This window comes from Podarcis liolepis (genome assembly GCF_965112155.1).
Source record: "Podarcis liolepis genome assembly, chromosome: 6".
In the NCBI taxonomy this organism is placed as follows: Eukaryota; Metazoa; Chordata; class Lepidosauria; order Squamata; family Lacertidae; genus Podarcis; species Podarcis liolepis.
The window spans coordinates 18509092-18535270 of NC_139559.1; the positions used below are offsets into that span (position 1 = coordinate 18509092).

Sequence of the window (26179 nt, forward strand, 5' to 3'; positions counted from 1 at the left end):
CATGGTATCCTCTCCCACTCCAGCCACCCCAAACATCATATTGTTGACAGGGGTTTATGAGCCACTATCAACTTAATTTATCAACTGAAGGCCGAGTAAATCACTGGCTCCTGTGAATTCATTCACACACATTCCATTTTTCCTTCTGGAAGAGTGGTCTGTGTTGTCTAGACAGGAAGATGAGTGTGATCATCATTGAAGATCCTGATTTATGAGAAAAAGCGTACCACTCCCTAGAAGCAAGTTCTCTGGAAGGAGGAAACAGGCCATCCCTTTCTAGCTCCTTCGCTATGATGCAGACCACTTCTGTTTTCACAAAGTGTGGTTTAAGCTGTACTTCCCATCTTAAATCCATCAGAACCTATCCTCAAATCCAACTTCACATATGCTAGGGCTGCCATGTGTCCTACTCTGCAGAGGTCAACCACCTGTTTTGAAGGGCTGGCAGTCCTCTATTTTAAGGTGACTTTTATTTGAGGGCTGTCTAGTCTCAAGTCTGGTTTAAAAGTAAGGAACCCTAAGAAAGGAGAGCAGGAGCCCTGAAGTTGCTCCTCAACAGTTAACAGCAGACTGAACTATTACCCATCACCTGTTGCCTCCTCACTAGGGTGAGCCATATTGCATTTCTCTTTAAATGATTGTTGTTGTTGTTTAGTCGTCTTAGTAGTGTTTGACTCTCCGTGACCCCATGAACCAGAGCATGCCTTGGAAACTCTCACTTTCTTCTCAAAGCTTCTCCTTTTTTATGTCCATGGAGTTTTCTTGGTAAAATACTGGAGTGGTTTGCCAGTTCCTTCACCAGGTGGATCACATTTAGTCTAAACTCTTGGCTATGACCTGCCCATCCTAGGTGGCCCTGCACAGCATAGCTCATAGCTTCTCTCAGTTATTCAAGCCCCTTCGCCACAACATGAAGGGGTAAATTATTGTAGCTGTTGCTAAATTTTGCATCTACACAAATCAATTAGTGTATGGAAATGTTATGTAAATTTGTGTTACATTTTGTTCTGTTTTTTGGGCGATGCAAACCCTCTTTATAGGCGATACATAAGTGGCCATTCTGATATATGTTTCTTCATTGCAGGATATCACTTTATCTCAGTCACTATCCCAGTTCATCCATTGCTTGCTTGCGTTTTCTTTTTTTTACCCTTTTACACATGTGATAGAGAAGTTTTTGGCTTGATTTTTCTTCTCAGTGCTAAGCTACATCTGGTCAAGTTTGCATTTTTTAACTCCTTCCTATGGGGGTATAAGGACCTGTGGGCCTTTGGGAATCTGAGTCGTAATCTCAAAAAACAGAAAGGCATGAACAAAGTTTGTTGGCATGTGTTGTGAACTGTGTACTTTGAGCTGCATGCATAGCTATGCTATGTATACTGAGCTGGGATTTTTACCTAGGCTTTTTTATACAACATAGCCATTTCTGCACATATGGTGCTAGGTGTTTGTGCAAAATAAACATTCTTATGTATGCATGCATTTATCAACATAACATAGTTCTGAAAGTGACCTCATTTTTGCACATCCTGATGAACAGATGAGAGAATGAAGCTCATTTTAAAAAATGGTGGGAGGATAAATTTAATCATGCATACACACACACATTTGCATAATCAATCTTTGCAATAAAATCAACAAGAAAAGCCTCTCCTTGTTTGCTGAATGATGTTATTTATTCATCTGCCAAAGACCAATTACAGACCAATCCAAGTCTAGCTGTGTTAATATAACTGTTATGCAAAAGATGGGAAAAAATACAGTAGTCCATTTCTACCAAAAGAAATAAATAAAATCCCAAAATAGAATATGGAAAGGTACACATCATGTCTGTCTTCTCTTTCCCTTTTTTGGTAAATGTGACTCAAATGAGTTGATTTTTCTTCAGTCTAGTCTATATATAATATACTTTGGGCAGGGGGTGGGGAGGCTTATTGTGAATAGCTTACCTTAGAGTTCTTTTCAGGGTTACCATGTCTAAAAAAATGTATATATCCCACCTTTCCTTCTAGATTTTTCATTTTCTCTGAAAATGGAAACAATGGGATGTTAAAAATACTTATCAAAATGCAAAAATAAAGTTATAAAAAATAAAGGTCAGTGGCTTGATGTTCAGCAGTGATCTTTATTCCTAAAGGTGTGTGTCTATATTAACACCGCCAAAGTGGCAGGTGCAAAAACTTGACCTCTGTGCAAAAACGATAAACATTTTTGTGTGTGATTCAGAACACTTTCTTAGCAATGGTGTCTCCACATGGGAGTGGGGGACACAGAAGACCCTGGTGACTGGTCTTCAACTCTGGAAGACATTTTACCTGGGGTCTGGTCTATTCATGCAGCAGAATAAGGTGGGGATAGGATGGTAGAGCCATAAGATGGCAGAAGAGGCTAAACTGCCCCCCAGCCAAATATTTCAGTATTTATCTGATTTTTTGTTTTCTAGAAACTTTTAATCTCCCCTCTGGGTGACTTACAAAAATAAGATGCAATATACAATTTCAATATAACAACAACCCCCCCAACCCCCAACCCCCATATGACAGCAATAGCCACAGATCAATAAGTGTTCTGATCTAGAACATGCTTCCATTCTAGATTGGGGACCCATGTCAGTTTCTTCTTGAAAATTGCCCCATTCCAGTGTTTATTTGCCCCAGAAGGCAGGCAGTATTTGGGGTTAACAGCACCTTCAGAAGGTGGATAGTAGCTAAGGGTAGGGGCCAAAGTATTTTTAGAAGGGGGAAGGGGGAGAGGACCATGTTCCAGATCAGGATTCTGCAACTGCTTTTTCTTGAGAACAGAAGAGGCCAGTTGAAGCAAACCTGAGTGATCGATAGACACAGAAATGACATTTATGAACCAGGAGCAACAAAGAGTCTTTTGGCACCTTAATAATAAAATTCATGTACATGACTTTAGTTTGTTGTTTTCAGTGGGTTTGCTTTGAGTATAACTTAATTGGAAGCAAGCTTAATAGGTGCATGGTGGGACAAGCTGCGGGAGCCTGGATCCCATCTCATCAGATGCACGAACTGTTGTTAACTACAGTAATGAGTAAAAAATGATGGGTGTTCTTCCCCCTCCACCACCGTCTGTATAAACATGTGAATAATAGGGAGCAGTTTTTGGCCTTTCTGCTTCACATAGTGCCATATATTTAGTGCTGTACGGGTGAAAGCAAGATGGATCTGAAGACTGTGTGTCTCGTGGGTTCCTCTTCATTTACCACATTGTGGGAAGGTTGCCAGCGATGCATAGATGTTGCATGTGGTCTCATGGGGGGGACGGGTTAATTCTTACTATGCAAGGATACCTCCTGCTGACTTTTGAAAGGGAGAACAAACAAAGAGGAACTCTTTTGACCATGGATGCTATTAGCTTAATGTTTCTGTTCTCTGATCTTCCTGTCCTGTTTGCTTTGTACGGCTTAATCAAGGGTTGTTTTTTGTGTGTGTTTTTTTTGGTATATAATGTGGACCAAGTAATTGAAAACAAATTTAGCATGTCTCAGACCATCAAGTTCCCTTTCAGCTGGATTGCTGGCTTCGCAGTAGACATGTCTGCTTTCAATTTTCAGTGATGTGAGAAACATAGAATGAATGGCTTGATTTGTAATTGTGAATGTTAATAATGAAAGAGATATTCCCTGGTCTCAAGCCTACATAGAAATTCTGTCTCCGTTATGCTTCATATAACAAACCCCAATTCAAAACTCCGCTGCTATTCTTTACTGAACATTTTCATTCTTTGCTATGTGGTTGGGTTGTTTTTTGCTCTCGAAGTGCCCAATTTATTTCATGAAAACATGTGATGTACATAGAGCACACAAATATTTGTACAGAGAAAGATTACCATGAAAATGCCAAAACCTGCTTGTTTAAATAAACTCCTATTTTAGCTGGCAATGATTTTTTTTTTTGACCTGTGTGCCACTACCTCTGTCAAAACCTGTCCAGAGAAGATGGCAGAAATCTGGTTTATAACACAAACTTGCATTTTTCACAGTGTTCTCCTTTCATTTGTGAGTGTTTGGTTTTCACCTTGAAAGCAGAGAAATGCTTTCAGGTTTCATGTAATTCAACAATATGCAAATATTTGAGAAGCGAGTAGCATATGTTGAATTACATGAAACCTGAAAGCATTTCTTTGCTTTGGCAGTTGTGTGCAAGCAACCCCAAATATCAAGTCTTTAAAGCTTTTTGGCAACTGTGGGCTCCCAAGCCAAGAGAGCAAGGGAATTGTTCATCAAACTGACTTGAGCTAATCTTTAGGCATGGCTGTTAACAATAACATAGGAGCCCCAGAGCTCTTCTGTTCTTAGCTAGACAAACTAGGGGTTTGCGTAATAACATATGTGTTGCTAAGGCCAGGGACCTCCTAAGGGTGGTTTGTTGGTTTGTTTATATATGTGTGTTTCCTTCTAGTATCCAGGTTAAAAAAGCAGACAAAGTTTTAAGGAGTAGTCAAAAGGAAACGTCATGCTTTTGGGTGACAGCCATGATGATGATGATGATAATATTATGAAATAAAATCAGGGTTTGTGGGGATCACTCTTGAGTTCCTTGGAAGAAGGGCAAGATGGATGGATGGATCCACAAAGAGGGGATGGGAATGTGGAATTTCACATGTTTGAGATAAGAAGGTCCCAGGTTTCCAGGTACACTTGGGGAAATCAAGAAGAGCTGCTGTTTGTCCCTATAGAACAGCCTTTCCCAATCTACTGCCCTCCAGATATTTCTGGACTACAACTCTCAACAACTCTAGGTCAGAGATGATGGAAGCTGTAATGGTCCAAACCACCTGGAGGACACTAGTTAGTTAGTGAAGGCTAGTTAGCTACTTCTAAGCTTTATGGACCAGTGTATTTCAGCATAAGGCAACTTCATATGTTCATAGCTCTAGTTTAACTCTTCTAATTGTGAACCTAATATGTTGTTTCCTAACTGGAAGCCTTCAGTTTTTATTTTAATGCATTCCCTACAGTAGCAAATGGGGATGCGGGTGGCGCTGTGGGTTAAACCACAGAGCCTAGGACTTGCCGATCAGAAGGTTGGCGGTTCATATCCCCACGACGGGGTGAGCTCCCGTTGCTCAGTCCCTGCTCCTGACAACCTAGCAGTTCGAAAGCATGTCAAAGTGCAAGTAGAGAAATAGGTACCTCTCCGGCGGGAAGGTAAACGGCATTTCCGTGCGCTGCCCTGGTTCGCCAGAAGTGGCTTAGTCATGCTGGCCACATGAACCGGAAGCTGTACGCCGGCTCCCTCGGCCAATAAAGTGAGATGAGCACCGCAACCCCAGAGTCGGCCACGACTGGACCTAATGGTCAGGGGTCCCTTTACCTATACCTTTACAGTAGCAATGGGTTTTACTGCTTGTGGGTCTTGCAAACTGTCTTAACTAAAGAGATGACATCAGAAATATGAGACTCTTGCTGGGCATCTGCCTTCTCCTAGGTGGGGTTGTCCAAGCCATTGCTAATCTGCCCACACAACATTGCCCAAAGCGAGAGAGCTCGGGGCAAACCACTCCTTCCCAGCATGTGGTCATGTATGATAGTTGCTGGAGAACATCACTCACAAATGTCAAGGCATAGTTTTCCTCTTCCGCTGCATCTCAGCCTTGCGCAAAAGAAAATTGTGAGCATGTCCAGTCTTTTCTCAATATGTGGGATGGGGAGGGAGAGAAAGTAGTGAGCCGCTTGTACATTTCATTTTGCTGCCTCTATGGAATCGCAAAGCGGCAAAGGAGCCTTCTTTGTGGAAAAATATATATTCTGTTTTGTTATTTTCTTCTCTGTCTCTGGAGATTGTGTGTGTGTGTGTGTACAGCACACACACACTTCCTTGGATTTAGTATAATCATGACTGCAGATTATTTCTTCTACTGCTAGATTATTTCCAGCTATTCAGAAGCAGGAAATGCTTTGTCAGCTGGCAATCTAAACCACCAAAGACTTTGGCTAAACTTTTGACTCGATGCCTCACCTATTGAAATTAATCCTTTGGGTTTAGCTTTGAAGTTTATCCTTGGTTAGAATATCCATGCACCCAAAAGAGCCAAGAGACAGAATTCCCCAAATATTCAGTTCTCAAAACGAAGACACAGATTGCTGATGTTCTTCTGTAGGCACTCTCTTTTCAAAGTGACTGAAGTCTGGGATTTGCTGGGACTCATAGGAGAATTTTGTCATGCAGATTTATGAGGCTGCTATAACAGAGCACTCGTCAAGCCTTCTCTAGTGAGAAGTACCACAAATATCTAGTCCTGTTGTGTATAAAAATAAAAAGCAACTTTCCTAAAGATGTACAGGCTCCCTACCCTATTCCTTCCACTTTTTTTTTGTAGGATTGCAACCCAGCAGAGAAAATGTTTGCCGACTAATTGTATGAGCTATAGTCAATTAACCAATTAAATCGGGGTAAATTTGCATATGAGGAAAATAGTTCTAAAGTAAAATAAAGAACATGCTTTATTTTACACATATGTGCTGAAACAAGCATCATCTGGGAAGAGGCATTCATTCTCCCATCTCTTGCATGCCTCTTTTATTATGGTGCATGCTACTGACACTTTTTAGAGGGACGCGGGTGGCGCTGTGGGTTAAACCACAGAGCCTAGGACCTGCCAATCAGAAGGTCAGCGGTTCAAATCCCCATGACGGGGTGAGCTCCCGTTGCTCGGTCCCTGCTCCTGCCAACCTAGCGGTTCGAAAGCATGTCAAAGTACAAGTAGATAAATAGGTACCACTCCGGCGGGAAGGTAAACAGTGTTTCCGTGTGCTGCTCTGGTTCACCAGAAGCGGCTTAGTCATGCTGGCCACATGACCCGGAAGCTGTACGCCGGCTCCCTCGGCCAGTAATGTGAGATGAGCGTCGCAACCCCAGAGTCAGCCACGACTGGACCTAATGGTCAGGGGTCCCTTTACCTTTACCTTACTGACACTTTTTATGTGCTTACTTAAAACAACAACAACAACAACAACCAAAACTTTAAAATATAAAATTTGCTGCCTATTTAATCAGTGTCACCTCTTTAGTCAGTTTTAATTATAATAGTTTTAATGATTAAACTAACTCATTGACTATGTCTTTGGAATGGACCAGAAGTAGCCTAGACCCACTCATATCTATTCATTCATGCAAATGTCATTTGCTTTGATTAGGAAGAGCTAAGCTGAGCTGCTTATTTTAAAGTTTTTATTGTTTTCATTATATTTATATCTTTCCCTTCCTCCCAAATAAACCTAGGGAGGCAAACAATAAGTAATAAAACAACAAAAACACCCTGAAAATTATTCCAATTCAGATGCAGACTGTATGATGAAAGGTTCAAACAATTCTCCCTATGCCATCTCCTAATTATGTAATTTGAGGATTTGTAAAATACTTTTACAAAAGTCGCTTTAGATTTGTTTTGCACAAGAGCAACAGGTAACAGTCCTGTGAAGAAGGTTAGGATAAGAATGAGTGACTTGCCAAAAGCTACCCAAGGAGCATCATACTTGAGGAAAGATTAGAACATGGATCTCCAAAATAAACTACTCCCAATGCCTGCACTGTTAACCACCCATGAGAAGTGTCAGAGGTTTCTAGAAAACAGTTGGGGATTTCACAAGGGAGCCTTGGGCTGGTTAAATGATCGCTTTTTAAATGTGTTATGTGTTTGTGTTTTTGTTGTAGTTATGTTATGTATTTTGTGTTTTACATTGTAGACCAACCTGTGATCTTTGGATGAGGAGAGTAATAATAATAATGATAATAATAATAATAATAATAGATTCAACATTCTGAACCTGAATTTATTCTAGCCTTGCAAAGTTAGACCACAAAAGTTAATAACTTGTAAATATTTTTCACTAGCCAGCATGCTCTTGGTCATTGGTAGCACATCAATAAACTGAAGGAAAGACATACACACACACACACACACACACACACATGTTTTTTTATAAAAGCTTCATGTCTAGTCATCTAGAGGTGATCCTCATTTGCTCAAGGTGATCAAACAAGTTATTACTGTACTTATATATCTCTCTCTTTCTGATACTATTTTTATTTTGATTTATCTACTCCATTTGTCATTGAAATGATGATGTAATGATTTGGTCTTTTGCCAGCTTCATGGATACATGGACAACAAGCCCCTAGGTCTTCAGATCTTCATTGGGACAGCAGACGAGCGGATTCTTAAACCACATGCTTTCTACCAAGTCCATCGCATTACAGGGAAAACCGTCACCACCACCAGCTATGAGAAAATAATTGGCAACACCAAAGTGCTGGAGATTCCCCTGGAGCCAAAAAACAACATGAAAGCAACGTAAGAGTGCTATTATGAAAAGTGTCTTGTTACAAGATATTAATGGAACAAAACTGGAGACTTAATGTTAATGCAGAAGGCACCTGCATTTAGCTTGAACAAAAAAATACTCAAGGGCGAAAGACTTACAGTGACCCAGGTTTGATTCACAGTGTACGTGATCTGTATGAAAAAGCTGCCTGGTTCCATCCCTTGCATCTCTGTTAAAAGGATCAGGTAGCAGATGACGAGGAAGACTTCTTTCTGGCCTGAGACTCTGGAGGTCTCCTGTCATTTAGAGTAGATGAACAAGTGGCAAGGTAGATGAACCATTGATCTCACCTGTTTATGAGGCAGCTTCCTTCTGAGCCTTTTCCAAAAGGGACAGACTTCTGCAGGATCATTGTGGGTGATGATACTGGGCCCTGGGAGTGATTTAATACCTGTTGGAGGCAGAAATGCTTCTGAATACTATTTGCCTGAAACCATAGGAGGGGAGAGGGCTCTTCCGCTTGAATCCTGCTTTTGGATTTCCCACAGGCACCTGGTTGGCCACTGTGAGAACAGGATGCTAAGCTACATGGGCCAGTAGCCTGCTCCACCAGGCTCTTCTTTCGTTGCTATGTTCATGTCTCAGTGCGCATTAGAATTTCAGTCCTACTCTAACGACTACACCACACTGATTCTTTAATTTTAAATGTATCTTTTAGAACATGGCACCATTGGGGCGATGTTTGGGGAGTCATAAAGCCCTGTTCTCCCAGGCCTTTTAAATAAATAGGTTGGGGCAGTCTGTTTTTAATCATTTTTTTTTAAGTGTAGTGAGGTGGTGGTTGTTGTTGTTGTACTTAGGCAGTTCCTGATTTTATGTTTTATTTTCTGGTGAAAAGTGACATTTAAATCCATCGTTGTAATCAGTGAGGTAAAAACAAAATGCAGTGTGAGCCTCATCTTTCCCACCTTGCAAATGTGTTCAGGTGTCATTGGGTTGTTAATTCTGTGGTCGGGTATTAACTAAGGCTTTGGCTTGTTCCGCAGCATTGACTGTGCAGGGATCCTCAAGCTGAGAAATGCAGACATTGAACTGCGGAAAGGGGAGACAGATATTGGCCGGAAGAACACCCGCGTGCGACTGGTCTTTCGTGTACACATCCCCGAATCCAGTGGCAGGATTGTTTCCTTGCAAGTGGCATCCAACCCCATTGAATGCTGTAAGTTGCATTTTCTCTTTAATTTCACTATTTTCTGATCAGTGGCGATATTTTCCATGCTGCAACCTCTCTGTATCCTGTGCGTCGATCCTAAATTAGCTGAAGAAAGCATGTCTCGAAACCTGTGCATAATTACCTGGGGGTAAGTCCCACTGAAATCAGGAGGACTCACAGTCAAATTACACATTATGTTAGCTATTCAGATATGCTGTTAAGTGCAAGGGTTTTCTTTATGTATATAAATGCTAGTGATTCTGGGATCTTAGCATGGTGGTGAAATGACTTAGCACCTCTACCCACTGTAGTCTTGAGGCAGTATTCAACTAAATAGTTGCACTAGCACATGAATTGACACTAGTAGAATGGGATTTGTAGTTTGGCCCTTACCACCACCTTCTGAGGAAATCTGTTCCACTGTTGCTCTTACTGTCACAAAGTTCTTCTTGATGTTTAGTTGGAATCTCGTTTCTTGTAACTTGAAGCCATTGGTTTGGGTCCTACCCTCTGGAGCAGGAGAAAGCAAGCTTGCCCTTAAGATATTTGAAGATGGCTATCGTATCTCCTCTCAGTCTCCTCTTTTCCAGGCTAAACGTACCCAGCTCGCTCAACTGTTCCTCATAAGTCTTGGTTTCCAGACCCTTGATCATCTTGGTTGCCCTCCTGCACACGTTCCAACTTCTCAATAGCCTTCTTAAATTGTGGCACCCAGAACTGGACACCGTATTCCAAATGTGGTGTGACCAATGCAGAATTGAGTGGTCCTATTACTACCCTTGATCGTGACACTATACTTCTGTTGATGCACTCTAGAATAGCATTAGCTTTTTTTACTGCTGCGTCACACTGTTGATTCACGTTGACCTTGTGGGTCCACTAAGATCACTAGATTATTTTCACATGTCCTACTGTATAGAATTAGGCGATGCAGCATTAATACAAATTGATAACAGAAAGATGCTGCTAATCCCTTGACTCATTAGAGAACAATTGAAATTATGGAGGTACTTCCAGAACAGATAGAAATCTGAGATATGGTACACAAGTTGTCAAAGATCTCCTGATTATCTGAAAAGTCTGAAAATGAGACAATTGTTATGACTCTCACTCTGAACACATCATATCCAGACTGTTTTTGGGCAGTACTCCAAGAGACAGCAGGACAAGCAGCGCATGAGATCAACGAGAGGGGTGTGGGAGTTTCCCTTTGCACTCTTCGATAAGCCCCACATTGGAGAAGAGGGGATTTCCACTGGATGTCTCAGTGACTGCCGAATGTGGGCTATACTGTCTCAGCAGATCTCCCATGGAGAAAATGTTCTTGGCCCTCTAGCATATGTTCATCCCACCGGAGATCTCATTTCCAGCTATCATCCTTTCAGTGTAGGAGGTTTGCATCAGGAACGAAGGGTGCTCGGTGTCTTCACAGGATAGGACCGGTGGAAGGGCCTCCATTCTGGCACATCCAGAGATTCTTAGTCATTTTTGGAGGGCTTGCGCTTCTGAGTCTCTTTGCTCATCCGGTGATGCTTTATTGTTAGTAACCTGAGCTTTCTCAGTGGTTTGGGGATTTCACAGAATCATAACGAACCATTTTCACTTCTTTTATTGTGTGACTCACAGTAGTGTACAAAACCATGTTGTAGCAATAAACTGCCTGAGAAAGTTTACTTAAAAGACCCACTCTGTGGCTTTTGATTGTAATGTAAGCCTTCCCCTAAGGGAGCAGTGGGGAACCTGCAGCCTCTCAGTGTAACTCTTATCATTTTCCACCATTGGCCTTTTTGGCTAGGACTAATGAGAACTGGAATCCAACAACATTTTATGGCCACAGGCTCCCCATCCCTGCCCTGAGACACATCTGCACTGGAGATGCTCCCTGTTTCAACATGTTGTTTAGGCTGCAATCTGAACCTCTGAAAAATGTGTCCTTTTGAGGATCCCCAGGGACATGGCAGGGTGAAAAGTCTTTGCCCTGTGCATCTCTTTGATGATTGCCAGGGTACCTTCCTGGAAGGCATTTTGGCGATCTCTGCCAGGAACACAGCAGGGCAAAGCATCTTTGCCCTGGTGCATCCTCTGCAAGAGACGCTGCAGGGCCAAACGTCTTTGCCCTGCCACATCCCTTTCACAAAGGTAAGGTGGCTGGCGGCATGTGGAGAGATGGCAGGCCAAGTCAACCTGGCTGGGTTGGAGGGCTGTCGCACATGTGACGTCATGCACGCACGATGCCCCCCGCCGCCTCCACCAGCGCAATTCGGCACCTCTGGCAGATGCTCTGTCACTGAGATATACCATTTCTCTTAATGGCACCACTCAATTAGAAGAGGAAACTCCAAGGTTTGTGAAAGAATAAAAATCTTTTTTTGGGGGGAACCCTAAGTGAGTCGGACATCCCAAAGCAGCTTAATGGGGACTGTGCATGCTTAAGGGACACAAAATATTAATATTAATTGGAGAAAATTAAGAAAATTCAGAGTTGCATCCAACTAAGTCATACTTGGAGCAGACTCATGACTAACTTAAGGTCATTTGTTTCAGTGGGTCTGTTCTGAGCATGGCTTGGTCCAATGTGACTACAGTGGTATGCAGAAGAGGGGAGAAAAGACCTGTTGCAGACTAGAAGCCCCTTAAGGCAAAAAAAACCAGCTGTTGTTGTTTTATTCTCTCCTGCAAACCTGTTCTCTTTATAAATATTATTTTGGCAAAATTATAGTTAAAAGGTGTCCATTTGAGTGATTTAGACTTTTCTACAGTCTTCAGAAAGTTGGTTTATGCCAATGACTTTTGGTCAAATATTTTGTTTCCTTTTAATTAGCTGCCTTGGAAAGTTTCCTTTTCTTTTTGTTTCTTTCCTCCTCTCCAACTCAGTTTCCCCATAAAATTAGATATTCTGCATTAACGATATGTGTTGCAGTTGTAAATTCAGTGGAAAGAAATAGTCAGTTTAAAGAATGTATTCATCTTGGCAGGCTTTCTAATGCTTTCTTGCTTTCTTGCTAGTGGATAGATTATCAACAGTAGGCTAGCGGCTAGTTTAAGCGTAGCAAAGAACCATACTTGTGACTCCCAGGAGATTAATCTGCCTGCCGTTTTCAGGCAGCATGCTATGAACACTCTGCATTTTCAGTAGCTTCTCCAGTGAACTCTGAAAAGCGTACCTCTCGCTTTCAAAAAATGCATTATTTTAATGTTACAGCTGCTCTAATAAAACCTTTGTTATGGCTACGCTCATAAAGACTTTGTATCTAGGAACCTACGCTGAAAACGAATGATGCAAATCGGTGGAATAAATGCAAATAGGCTTACTTTTCACAAACACATTTTGTTTGCATGGTTCTTTCTGAACTCACTCTTTAATCTCTTGTGATAGGGAGGGTTGTAAAGACTAGCATAGTGGCAGGAAGAGTAGTATAGTCTTAGTCCCATCAGGGAAAAAGGCAGGGTATGAATTAGTATAATAATAACAATGACAGTAACAATAGCAATAACAGTAAGTAAGTAAGTAAGTAAATAAAATAACTGAGTAATATTCTAGGAAAAGCTTCTTCGGGAACTTTGCTTTTACTATTAAAATGAATATTTCTAGCTTGTCTGGTACCAGTGGTGGCCAGAGTGAGGTGGAGTTTAGAAGAGGCATTTCCCAAAGATTCAGAAATAAAAGTAGATCTTGGTGAAGCCTTTCACTAGTCTTTCCAAAGCCATTTGCACACTGCCTTCTTCTAAAAATGCATCTTACTAGAACTAGAAACGATAACAGCTTTCATTTATGCATTTTAAATAGTTGGACAGTCATCTGGCTAACAGAAGATGCAAAAACCTTTGGGTCTCGTTGGGCTTCTTTCCCCCTTTGAGTTTAGAATGAGCAGGAAGTGGGAGGGATAAAAAAAAAGTCTGACATGAACTACAAAGTTATTCTGGGTTTATTCTGGTGTGATTGCCTACACAGGAATCAAGGGTTGGGTACGGCACATAGTGAAATACAAGGCTGCATTTTGCTTGCTGGTCATCCTGTTTGAGGAGTTGCCGGGGTTCTGTCTCTTCCAGTAATTGCTATCGCCAAGTAATTCAAGCAGAATAAAACTTAAAAACCCAAGGTGGTGCATGGTTATAGAACAGTGCGTTTTAATCTCAAGAGATCACTTCCATGAAGGTTTAAGAGGAAGTACTTTATTGAGTCTACTAAGACATTCTGATAGTTAACCCTGCCGGCCATTTATCTCCTTCTTTGTAGGGTTGGTGTTCTGCAAGCATTATTCTTTAAAAAAAAAAAATACCAGGTTTAGTGATCCATTCTTATCTATCTTTACTGCTACGTACATGTCTTCCTGAGAAAGGCTGAGGAGAGATATTGGTTTTGGATTTTTGTGATGTTACAGTTAGGGTGTCAGCAATATCTTCCTGAAGGGCACCCAAATTCTGCTTGGAATAAGTGAAGCATATGCCTATCCATTTAATTATTTGCATAATTTATTACAGTTGCAATATTTGGGCTCTTGCAGAAACCAAAAGAAGGAAAGAAAGGTTTCCAGTTGGTGAGAAAGTGGTGTCCGGATGGATTTTTCGTAAAGCGGGCAAAATGTCTGAGAAAATGTCCGAATTTTTTTGGAGACTTTGTCCAAAAAGCTCAACAACTTTGTGAAATATGGCAACCCTAAGATACAGCAACTGCCCTTGGCAATATGGAATTCACAGCCACAAGATGTGGCAATGACTCACACAATCTCAGTCTAACCATACCTGTCACTGAACATGCCGCATAGGGTAAGGCTGGGATTAAAATAATAATAATAAAACCAAGTTAAGGGCGGCCTGATCCAGATTGAGACTGCAGCTGCAACCATCCTTAAACCCATGCACATGCATAATCTAAATCCTGGTAGATCACTGGTTAGTGTGTAATGCTAGGGACATCTTTCTTGACCTAAAGCAGCTTGCAATACAAGAACAAGACTATATATTGATGCATTATTACAATCAGCAGTCTAACACCAATTCATTTCAAAGCAAATAATAATGCTCCAAATATAAGAATTGATTTCAGTAGTGCTAACGTTATAACATTTAAAATGTATTGCGATATACACCATAGGAGTCATTAAAACGCAATACGAATTGATAGGTTTTATCAGTCGTTGCAATACAGAAGCCAGAATCAGATAGCCATAAAAATTTCCAGTCCACTGCAGTCAGGTATGAATAAATAATATCACCAGAAGCCAGTTTCTCTAACGTGCCAAGAGCAAGAAATAGCAACCAGATTTTTTTGCAGCCGGCAGTGCAGTAGCTTAAATGGAAGCTCCATGTGTCTGCTGCTTCTGAATGTCAGGAGTTGGAGGGGCGTGTGGCGGATGACAACCCCAGGAGGCTCTTCTTGCCTTCATGTTCTTGCCATTTCTTGGAAGCATCTGAGTAGCCACTGCTGAAAATAGGATGTTGAATGAGATGACCTTCGGTCTGATCCAATAGGGTTCTCGTTCTCTTCTTAGTACACACCTCCCTGATTAATTTCCAGTCCTTCACCAACTAATGTTGACAAACGCTCTCTTCACTTCTAGATGTGGGCTAGATGTTCCATTTTCAAATTGGAGAAACTCTGCTTCCATAAGCCAAATTCAATGCCAGATTCAGGAGCTTTGTGGCAACCTACCTTCATGTTAAGAATTTCTCCTACTCCATCAAGCCTCAGGATCATTGAGAGCTGCTACTAGTAATAATATCCAGAAATGCAGCCTTCATAATGGCTGCCGTTCCCTGTTAGATTTTGCGACTACCGACTTTAGCAGCATCAGATGGGTATTGCCAGGGCTTTGGGCATGCTATGAGTATGCAAAATGTGCAACATTCGATACAGAAACTACTTCCCTGAGAATCTAAATCTTTATCTGTTTGTTTTTAAAGCACATTTCTAATCTTTAAGCGTAAGGATGTGTTTTAAAGTATGTGGACAATGCCTGATGAAATCTCAGAAACCAGAACAGTACCCATAAGGGTAGCCAGGGATAGGAATGTAAAGATCGGTCCATTTTGGCTATCTCAGTTTCTCATTTTTCCAATCTTAAATTCAGGTTTCTACTGGCATTTTTAATGCAAGTTTCTCCTAATAATACATTTTTGTCTGCAGTTTTGACTAATCTACTCTTTTTTGTAAGCACTTTCTCATAACATATTCATTGCTATACACATTTCCCTGTTATATATTCATTTTTGTAAACGTTGATTGGAGAACTGCATCGCAAAATGTAGATAAGTGTGACGTCTGAAAGTTGGTTGAGCTTTGGTTCTCATGTTGCTTTGGAAACAACAAGCTCAATAAATGCAACCTTAAATGTGAACTGAATTGCATTTTTCCTCCATCCCTGCTTGGGACACATAGCTCTTTCCCTGTTTCTATGAGAAGAATACAAAAGAGGAGGGATCGTGTAAATTTGTATAAATGTGCGCAGGCTGCATAAATGTATACAGTCTACTTGTTGCTTCAGTTACACCAAGCCCTGGGCACTTCCATCACACTGAGCATGTGAACTTCCCTCTGGCATTTCCTTGACACAGAGTCAAAAATATTGCTGGTGAACTTGGTCTTGAAGCAGCCTAGCAGGTTGACTGGCTTATGTGTCCTAGCCTTCCTGGTTCTCCCCACGTTAAGCCAAATTATTTTGCTTCCCTATTTTGGCCCCTTTCTCTTGCAATTCTGAGGCTCAGGAAACAAAACTCAACAGAGATCCTGATAACCGCAGTTCCCTTTTTTGTTTCTCTTCCACTGCTGGCCATAATGTAATTTTTGGCACGGACTACCCGTAACATCTTGATTTGCAGGCGGTCAAATAAAATACAGAAAGAAAACCCCCTCACGCCCCCAGTGCCATTAGCAGAGTTGACATGCTGTTTCAAGGCAAAAGTGAGTGTTTCGCCTAGCATTTGCTTTCCTGCATTATGTCAGTGGCTGTTGCTATTGAAAGTAAACACCCCAACGGGATAAGTCAACAGTGTTATGTTTATACAGAGCTCATAAACTACAGTAGCTGTTGGTCTGCTTTATGGAGTGCCAGCCCCTGAGGGGAAGAGAAGGAGCAGTGTGAAATTACTGCCTACATTTCACCTATCCTGAGCTTTAGAAACGGTGAATTTACTGGGGATTAATTTAATAGAGCATACAAAAGAAAACAAGCTTCGTCCGAATGATACCAAGGTCTCTGTTTGCGTTACTCCCTTCCGTACACGAGAACGCCAAGCAGGCTAACGACAGACTCTCATTCCTTTTCATATCTTTCCATCTGTCCAAATTTGGAATCTAAAAATACAAGCTTCAGGGTTGTAAATAGAAAATAGAAAAATAGAAGCTTCAGGGTGGGTGGCCCTCATTTTTTTTCAAACAAGACGCACAAAACCAAATTTAAATACACACCAACAACCAGAAGGCAATTTCCACACTACATTGTCAATAGATAAGATTTAACAAAGACATAACGCACACATACCCGCTCCAACAACCGCAGTTAAAAACTCCCTGTGATAGCAGATTAAGACATAATGGTTACAGGTAACAGTGGCAACAAAATGGCCAAGTTCCTCCTGCATACATATAGCTTCCAGCTACTTTGGGCTGGTACTCATGGTAGTTTAAAGTGGATTTGATGCATCTGATGGGCATAAAAGGATGTCACATAGAGGAGGGAGAAAGGTTGTTTTCTGCTGCTCCAGAGAAGCGGACACGGAGCAGTGGATCCAAACTACAAGAAAGAAGATTCCACCTAAACATTAGGAAGAACTTCCTGACAGTAAGAGCTGTTCGACAGTGGAATTTGCTGCCAAGGAGTGTGGTGGAGTCTCCTTCTTTGGAGGTCTTTAAGCAGAGGCTTGACAACCATATGTCAGGAGTGCTCTGATGGTGTTTCCTGCTTGGCAGGGGGTTGGACTCGATGGCCCTTGTGGTCTCTTCCAACTCTATGATTCTATGATTCTATGAAATGTTCTTTGCGACATCCACACATTGTCCTAATCCAAGTGGCAGCCCGCATTTCCTCTCATTTAACTAATATTTTCCTTCCAGTAGCACCTTAGAGACCAACTAAGTTTGCTATTGGTATGAGCTTTCGTGTGCACACGTCTTCAGATACTAATAACAAACTTAGTTGTTCTCTAAGGTGCTACTGGAAGGAATTTTTTTTAATTTTGTTTCGACTACGGCAGACCAACACGGCTACCTACCTGTAACTAATATTTTCCTGATCCACTGATACTGGAGTAAGGGAGGGGGTGGAATCATAAAATCTCAAATTACCGGAATGGATGTTCTGTTGTGTGACTCGACTTTCTTTTTAAACAGGTAAACAGATGCCTGTGCACACGCCCACAATAGAGCTCATGTTTCTGTAACTCAGAAGGTAGAGAACTAGTAGGGTTGCCATATGTCTGGGATTTGTCGGTCGAAAATAATGTCCAGGCGAAATTTCCAAAATTCAGTAAAAAGGCGGATCCGGGGAAACCCGGGCATATGGCAACCCAAGTCGGAAGTGTTGGTTTTTTGCCGATTTTCCTCAACAATAGCTCAAACACTTCATTAAAAAAAGAGATTTTGAGAGAGAAAAAAATCATCAACTTTACTAAAAAAAAACACCTCAACAACTTTTTGAAATTTGGCAACCCTAGAAATAGTAACTGAGGGGAAGGAACATAGCACAAATACATCCCATTGAGAATGTCCACCAGTGTGGATGGGAAGCACTGAGATAGAGTTCAATTGAAAGTGCTTATGTGTGGACGAATGATCAGAAAAGCACACATGGAAAAATCAGATTTGTGCTACCCACGTGCACAATAACACTCTGGTGTGTACACAGCCTCAGGATTTGTGGCCTTCAGGAAGTAAAGGATTTTGTTCACAATCTGTTGCACTTTCCCACACAAGGTTTTTAAGCAGAATTTCCAGACAGGAATTCCCAACACTGGAAAGGTAGTGGAAGTGTGTTCCCTTCTTATGGGTAAGGACACATGTGACTCATGAAGTAGCTCTCTTTGTGTTGGCAGTGCAAAAAGAGTAGAAATAAATTGGTTGCACAAAATGTGGTTAGGTATTACAGCTCATCACCTTTCATTATATTTTTTTATTTGCTTGTTTTACACACTGTAAACATTTATAGCTGGTTTTATGCTTTCGTTTGTAGATTATACATTGTTTGCAGTATTGCAAGGCTGAGATTTGTTCCCTTGTTTGACAATGAATGATGGGCCCAAGCAAATAAATGAGACTGGCTGACTAATTGGCTTTAGGGGAAAGTGCAGAAACCCAGCCCTTGGTATTCTGTATTCTCATTTTGTATTTTTCTGTTGTTACCTGCCCTGGGATCTTTGGATGAAGGACAGCATACAAATTTAATTTGATGATGATGATGATGATGATGATGATGATGATGATACAAGAAGTGAGAACAGCACCTTAGCCCAGGCATAGGCAAACTCGGCCCTCCAGATGTTTTGGGACTACAACTCCTATCATCCCTATCTAACAGGACCAGTGGTCAGGGATGATGGGAGTTGTAGTCTCAAAACTTCTGGAGGGCCGAGTTTCCCTATGCCTTCCTTGGACTAAGGCAGTTTAGAAATGCCCACAATGTTGTTTGTCCCTTTTTTACTAGATATTTTAAAAAACAAATGTGTTTCTATTTTGAAGATTTCAGAGAAGTTGAATAAATCATTTGCCTTGGTTGGACCTCTTAAGTTTATCTTATATTCTCAAAGAGGCTGTGACTCAGTGGTAGAGATGTACTTTGCCTAGAAAAGATCCCAGGTCCAGTCTCCTGGATCTCATGCTCAAAGAGGTTTAAGATAGAACCTTCTCTAATTTAATCCATCAGGGATGTCGCTGGTCAACATAGTCACTATTGAGCCAGTCAACCAATAGTCTGACTTGGTCAGTGGAGGTAATCTCAGATTAGGGTGTAATACTGAAGAAGTAATAAGCAATACTTCATGGTGTTTTAAACAATGATATGGTTGTGCCATAAGGCATATTCACTTGGTCACCTGCTTTGTGTTGTAGCTCGCAGGCTCCACACATATTTAACTTCATTAAGCATATGTTTATATGCTGCTATTAATCATATTTTTGTATGTTGCTGTTCTTGGAATGATCTATTCAGCATACTTTTGGAATATATGTATTTCCTATACAGTGGTACCTCGGGTTACAGATGCTTCAGGTTACAGACTCCGCTAACCCAGAAATAGTACCTCAGGCTAAGAACTTTGCTTCAGGATGAGAACAGAAATCGTGCTCCGGCAGCGCGGCAGCAGCAAGAGGCCCTATTAACTAAAGTGGTGCTTCTGGTTAAGAACAGTTTCAGGTTAAGAATGGACCTCCAGAACTAATTAAGTTCTTAACCCAAGGTACCACTGTAATGCCATTCTTCATAAGACACTAAAATACTTAACATTAATAAAACTATAATGCAAAAATCATAATAATACAAAGCAATACCAGAATAACGGTGCAGTCCTTTGTGCGTCTACTAAGAAGCAAGTCTCAGTGAGTTCAATGGAAGCTTACTCTCAGATAAGTGTGTGTTGGATTGCAGTCTAAAATATTCAAACTTTTGGTTGTGGTCCTCCATTTTGGAACTCTCTCTGCATAAGGTGGCCCACAACTGCCCATGCTGCTATCTTTTCGGCATAAAAGGAACTGTTTAGAACCCCAGGCAGATTTTTATTTGAGTACCTGGGTGTCAAGCCATTTAGGGCTTTACAGATAAATGTAAAGGGACCCCTGACCATTAGGTCCAGTCATGGACAACTCTGGGGTTGCGGCGCTCATCTCGCTTTACTGGCCGAGGGAGCCGGTGTACAGCTTCTGGGTCATGTGGCCAGCATGACTAAGCCGCTTCTGGCAAACCAGAGCAGTGCACGGAAAAGCCGTTTACCTTCCCACCGGAGCGGTACCTATTTATCTACTTGCACTTTGACGTGCTTTCGAACTGCTAGGTTGTCAGGAGCAGGGACCAAACAATGGGAGCTCACCCCATCACGGGGATTCGCACCGCCAACTTTCTGATTGGCAAGCCCTAGGCTCTGTGGTTTAACCCAGAGTGCCACCTGCATCCCTTTACAGATAAATACCAGCACCTTAAATTAAGCTTGGTAGCAGAGAGCTGTGGAGCTCTTTCAGAACTGGGGTGATTCATTACTAACTAGCTGTCTTCAAGGGCAGTTGCACATACAGTTCTCAAATGTAATCCTTTCTGAAAGTACCGTTTGACTTCTGAAACGTTCGAAAACCAAGGCGCGGCTCCCGATTGGCTGCAGGAGCTTCCTGCACTCAAGCGGAAGCCGTGTTGGATATTCAGCTTCCAAAAAATGTTCAAAACCGGAACACTTACTTCTGGGTTTTCGGTGTCCGGGAGCCAATTTGTTCATCAACTAAGCCGTTCAAGAACCAAGGTACCACTGTATAATGTATTGCAGTATTCTGAATGGGAGGTCACTACTTCATGATAACTGTAGTCCCCATCCAAGAGAGATTGTAACTGACATCCTAAGGTAAAGATTCTTGGCTCTCTAGGGACAAAGCTGAATCCAGGAATATTCCCAGGTGCAAAGCTGATCCTTCAGGGAAGCGCAACTCCATCCAAAATAGGTTGAACACCATCTCCTTGAATGGAAGGAATTCTGGATAAACTGTAAGCTGGAATCTGGGAACTATTCTATTAGCTAAACTGAAGGCTTTGTAGCAGAATGTATATATTCAAAGCACATTTGTCAAGCTACATTGAAACTCCCTTTGGAAATGTCCACTCTCAGGACCAATACAGCTGAAATGCTCTCAAAGACAACCTTTAAGCTTGTTTTCTTTTGAATGCTGTAGTTCGGTTTATTTATTTATTGCTAGATATCATTTACTCTTGAGTTTTCAGAACCATAAATCTCCTGTTAGTGGTAAATCCAATTATGAACTCATCAGGATCTTGACTGTTTACAAAGAGTGATTAATCATATAAGCCATGTGGAAGAAATAAGCAACTTCTGTGAAAGTAATCTCAATGTATGCTCTTAACAGGCAGCCTTGTGAGCCAGCTGGGTGAATAATAAACTGTGAGCTCCTCAATTTTTAATATATTTTATTTTATTTTTAAAAAAAACACCTAAAATTGCATGAATGATTATTTGTGATAAGTGCAGAACTCTGCTTTGAAAAGTACTGTTAGAAGTAAATTTTTAATGATCCAGTGAATGGCTCTTAGAAATCCAAAACCCGCTGAGAATTAATAGACATGCTTCTAGTTTTCTGAAAGTCAGTATACAGGGGAGCAGAGCTCCATAATTTTTTCCCCCCTTCAGATCAGAAGCAATGACATAATTGGCCAGATCTTCGGGGTAACTGATGGACACATAGTCTCTGGCAAGTGACGGAGGCAATAACAAGGCTTTCAAGTTTCTTTGTGACAGTTTAGCACAGAGGAAGTTGGAGAATGAGAAAAATAATCGAGCAGAGGCTGCATACTTCTTTCCTTTCCTTTGATAGAGTTTCTACTTCATGCTAGCCATTTGTTATGCTTTGTATTGCTGCTGTTTGTTCTCTGTGTGAATCTAATCTATAGAGCGGATGGATATTTTATATTGAAATTTTATGTTGTGAATCTCCTTGTGATCTACGGACAAAGGACAGTATACATCATAATAGCTGCCTGTATTTTTGGTCTCTCCTTGGGGCTGCCATGATGAATCCCCACTCTTCAAAGTTCACCTCTAGATTATTGTTGGCAGAATTTTATCTCTTAAGGTCTAATCTTTGGAAGGCTTCTTTGTGTTCAAGCTTATAGAATTGCAGTAAGATTGTTTTAGCAGACACAGATGAGTAGGGTAGCTCAGTGGTTGTACAGGTGCCTTGCATGAGGAAGGCTTGATCCCTGGTTTTCCCTGTTAAAAATATCTCAGGCAGCTGGGCTGGAGGACCTCTGCCTACAATCTTTGGAAAGGTGGTGCCGTTCAGAGGAGACAGCCATGGTCTAGACCAGGAGTAGGGAACCTGTGCCCTTCAATATGTTGTTGAACTCCAAATCCCATCAGCCCTATCCAGAATGGTCAGGAATGATGGGACTTCTTCTCCAGCAATGTTCAGAGGGCCACCAGTTCCCCTCCCCATCTGTAGGTGGACCAGTCATATCAGCTTCCAAACAGAATATGCACCATTGTCACATTAATTTGAGGGTCAACCCTCAAAATGTATAGCCTATTGTAGTTTCTTTCATTAGCCACTGAAAGTAGCTTGAAACCCATCAACTCCACCGCTCTGCATACAGCCTAGTCTTCATTTCCTGCGTATGGTTTGGCTTGATTGCTGCTTCTTCTTTTTTTTAAAAAAGCTCTTTATGAAAAGGTAGGCCATATGACTTGTTAACCGCAAAGGCAAGCCGCATTTTTTACACACCACTATGAATCTGTGAAATGTGGACTGAGTGTTAGTGTGCCCAGTGGGAAGACTCCTCATGCCAAAGGTAGCCAGATGTGTTGGACTCCATCTCCCATGAGTCCCAGCCAACACATGGCCAGTGGTCAGGGATGACGGGAGTGGAACCCATAACAGCTGGATGGCATCATGTTGGCTACTGGAGAGGCCGTGCACAGATAATTATTTGATACAAGCAGGAGGAAATAAAAGATCCACCCACAAGCAGAGAGACTGTGTGAATTGGCTGTCAGGTAAAGGTTAATCACCCATCAGAATAAATCTTTTCTCTCCACCCCCCACCTCCGCCCACCCCCAAAAGCACAAGCAGTTAGGATGAAGAGATGTTAAACTGTAGAACAAAACCCTCCAGAGGCCTTCAGTGTAGGATGGGACAGATGTGGAGGAGTTTGAATTCACGTCCTGAACTCCTGGGTCACTTAGTTGCCCTAGAGATGCATCTGGACCAGTCAAAGACAGGAGTACTTGATCCTTCCCAGCTGTTGCAGTTGTGGGGGGAGATTTCTCAGATGGCAGCTCTCTTGCATTATTCTGCTTCTGATGACAAGGGAACTCGGTTATGTGGACGGATGCTGTGTGCTTCTACTGAGTCTTGTGCACTGATTTAACACATTCTTATGAAACTATGGTTCCCAGTGCTGAGCTTGGTGTCCCCAAGAAAGCAGGGCAGTTGCTAAGGGAACGATATGCGCCTCCCCACCACCCCTCCAACTCTATACTGAATCGGGAGGTAGGATGAGGAGAAGGTTGGAGGTCTTCTTGTGTTTTTTTGTGGTGTGTATTTTTGTGTTTTGGTATTGTAAATCGCCCTGTGATCTTCGCATGAAGGGAGGCACAGAAAATAATAATAACAACAACAACAATAATAATAATAACAATAACAATAATAACAATGTGAAATTCTTAATTACAGAGGGGTGAGAATAAGACGGGAATGTAATTTTGAAGGTCATGGTTCTCACAGATATACCTAATCATTTGGATTGTTGTCCGCAGACGTGTTTTGCTTCCAAAATGATTGGCATGGCACCACCATGGTTCCAGTATTAGAGGGAATGGTGCATATGCATACACACACACACACACACACACACACACACACGTATGTGTACATAACCTGGAGGGCAAAGTAATGAGCAGTGGACACTTCCCTGCTGCCTAGATGGCTCCAAGGCCTTCATATTTCAGCTTGGAACGAGTTACGCTCCAGTTCTTTTTAAAGGAATTCAGGGCTATCCACTGGAATCCAATCTGCAGGTGGTATATTGAAAGTTCCAGGGTTGTAGAGTACTTGCACTTGAATATTTGGCCATTGACTTGGAAATAGACATGGGCTGACTCCAGCTCATTCAGCCGAGTTCTCCTTTGTCAGGGACAAGGAGTAAGGCCAGTGCAGCTGGGGCACTGCAGCCAGCTCCTGATTATTTCCATATAAAAATGCTTTGAGTATAAATTTATTTTTCCTCCTCTCTTTTTTCTTGTCAGCCCTAAATTTAGACTCGTGGAGAAGTTCCTTTGGCAGGGAGGGGATGGCAACCATGACAAAATAGACCTTGTTGGTAGTTTTGAAAGTTCCTAGCAAAAAAGAAAGAAAAGAAAGATCTGGTTTCATTCATTTCTCTGTTTTGTCCACAGCCCAACGCTCTGCTCATGAACTTCCGATGGTCGAGACTCAAGATGTTGACAGTTGCTTAGTATATGGTGGACAACAGATGATCCTGACGGGCCAGAATTTTACTGCAGAATCTAAGGTTATATTCACAGAGAAGACACCAGGTATGCTGTTCGTTGTATTATTTTTCTAATTAGGCTGGTCAAGGAGAACCATGTCTTATAGGACTGGGTCCTACAAACGGTCATTCAAACAGGGCCAGCATAACCAGAAATGAATTACTTTATTGGAACACAGCAACGCTTTGATTTCTGACCTGAATCATACCTGACCTCAAAAAACAAAACAAAAATCTTGAGCGTGGACTCATTGTTTTCCCTAGCCAAACATCACACAGGTTCAAACAATGGTGATGACTAATAAGAATACAGCACATTTCATTCACATGCAATTATAAAGCAGTTAAGGCTGACCCTTAAAGCTCTGACTCATTTTGGAGCTAGTTAGTAATAGCTGCCACCCGCTTTGCAATCTCTCAGGGACTGGCTTCCCCTTCAGAGACGTGCCACAAGCACCTCATGCAACTGGCGATTTTAACCTTCTTTTGCCATTATTGTTTAAAGCAGCAGCCAGCCATCCCCGGTTTGCTACACTGTAAGCCGGTTCTGAAACTTGCAAGAAGAAGCCCCTGGGGCTGCACAGGAGCTGCTATTTGGTGGTGGTGGTGGGAGTTGAAAGCCTCATTGTGCCTGTGTTGGCCAGTGTGCATGCACAGAAGTGCACACATAATGGAGGCTGTTGGCTTTCTTGCCTGAATTAGGATTTGCTTAAGGTGGCTTTGCAAAGGTCCACAAAGTCTGTTAGCCCACAGTCAGTGGCGTAGCGTGGGGGGTGCCAGGGGTGCCGGCCGCACCGGGCGCAACATCTGGGGGGGGCGTGAGTCCAGAGGGAAGGGACAAGTTCCTTCCTCCGCCGGGCTCCCCGCCGCCACCGCCAGCCTTGCGCCCTAGCGCGCGCACGCCCCCCGCTGCCGCTGCGGCTGCGCTCCACTCATTGCTCGCAGGAGGAGCAGCCGCTGCAACAGCGCCAACGCCGCCACCGACTCCTGGCCGGGCACGGGCAGCCTCCGCACCCCAACGCTGACACCATCCCCTCGGCCCAGCCACAGGCGGCGGCTGCTTCTGCTGACTGGGAGGGAGGAGAGCTCCGAGGGGCCTCGCCGCGCCCTGCGCTCCCCAAAACCCTCCGAGAGGAAGCCGGCGGGCGGGCGAGGGTCTCCCAGCAGAAGGGGGCGCCGCTGGCTCCGGCTCTCAGCGCAAGTCTCAGCCTCGGGGGGGGGGCGAGGACGGAGCACGGCTGGAAGCCCCCGGACCCGGCCGGGAGGAGGAGAGGCGCTCGCCAAGCCCGGATCTGGAGCTCCACTTACAGCCCAAGGAGAGGAGGGGGCGGGGAGGCGCCCGAGGGGAGGGGGCTTCGGCTGCCTCGGGTCGCGGGGGCTCCGCAAATAATAAATTTCATAAATTCCTGCTGAGCCTTTGGGGGGGGGTCCTTGGCTCCTTCGCTCGCCCCCAGCCCCAGTGGCGTAGCGTGGGGGGTGCAGGG

The 26179-nt window shown here is 42.6% G+C and overlaps 1 protein-coding gene across 7 annotated transcripts in view; it reads left to right on the forward strand.

Moving 5' to 3' along the window:
* NFATC2 (nuclear factor of activated T cells 2) overlaps window positions 1–26179 on the forward strand; it is a gene marked incomplete at its 3' end in the record, with an annotated part of 134935 nt that overhangs the window by 41223 nt on the left and 67533 nt on the right. For all 7 annotated transcript variants that reach the window (XM_083508010.1, XM_083508011.1, XM_083508013.1 and 4 more), the window contains exons 4-6: window positions 8117–8319; window positions 9337–9509; window positions 24601–24741. In XM_083508010.1, the coding sequence (XP_083364136.1) occupies window positions 8117–8319; window positions 9337–9509; window positions 24601–24741 (517 nt within the window). The remainder of the gene's footprint in view (window positions 1–8116; window positions 8320–9336; window positions 9510–24600; window positions 24742–26179) is intronic.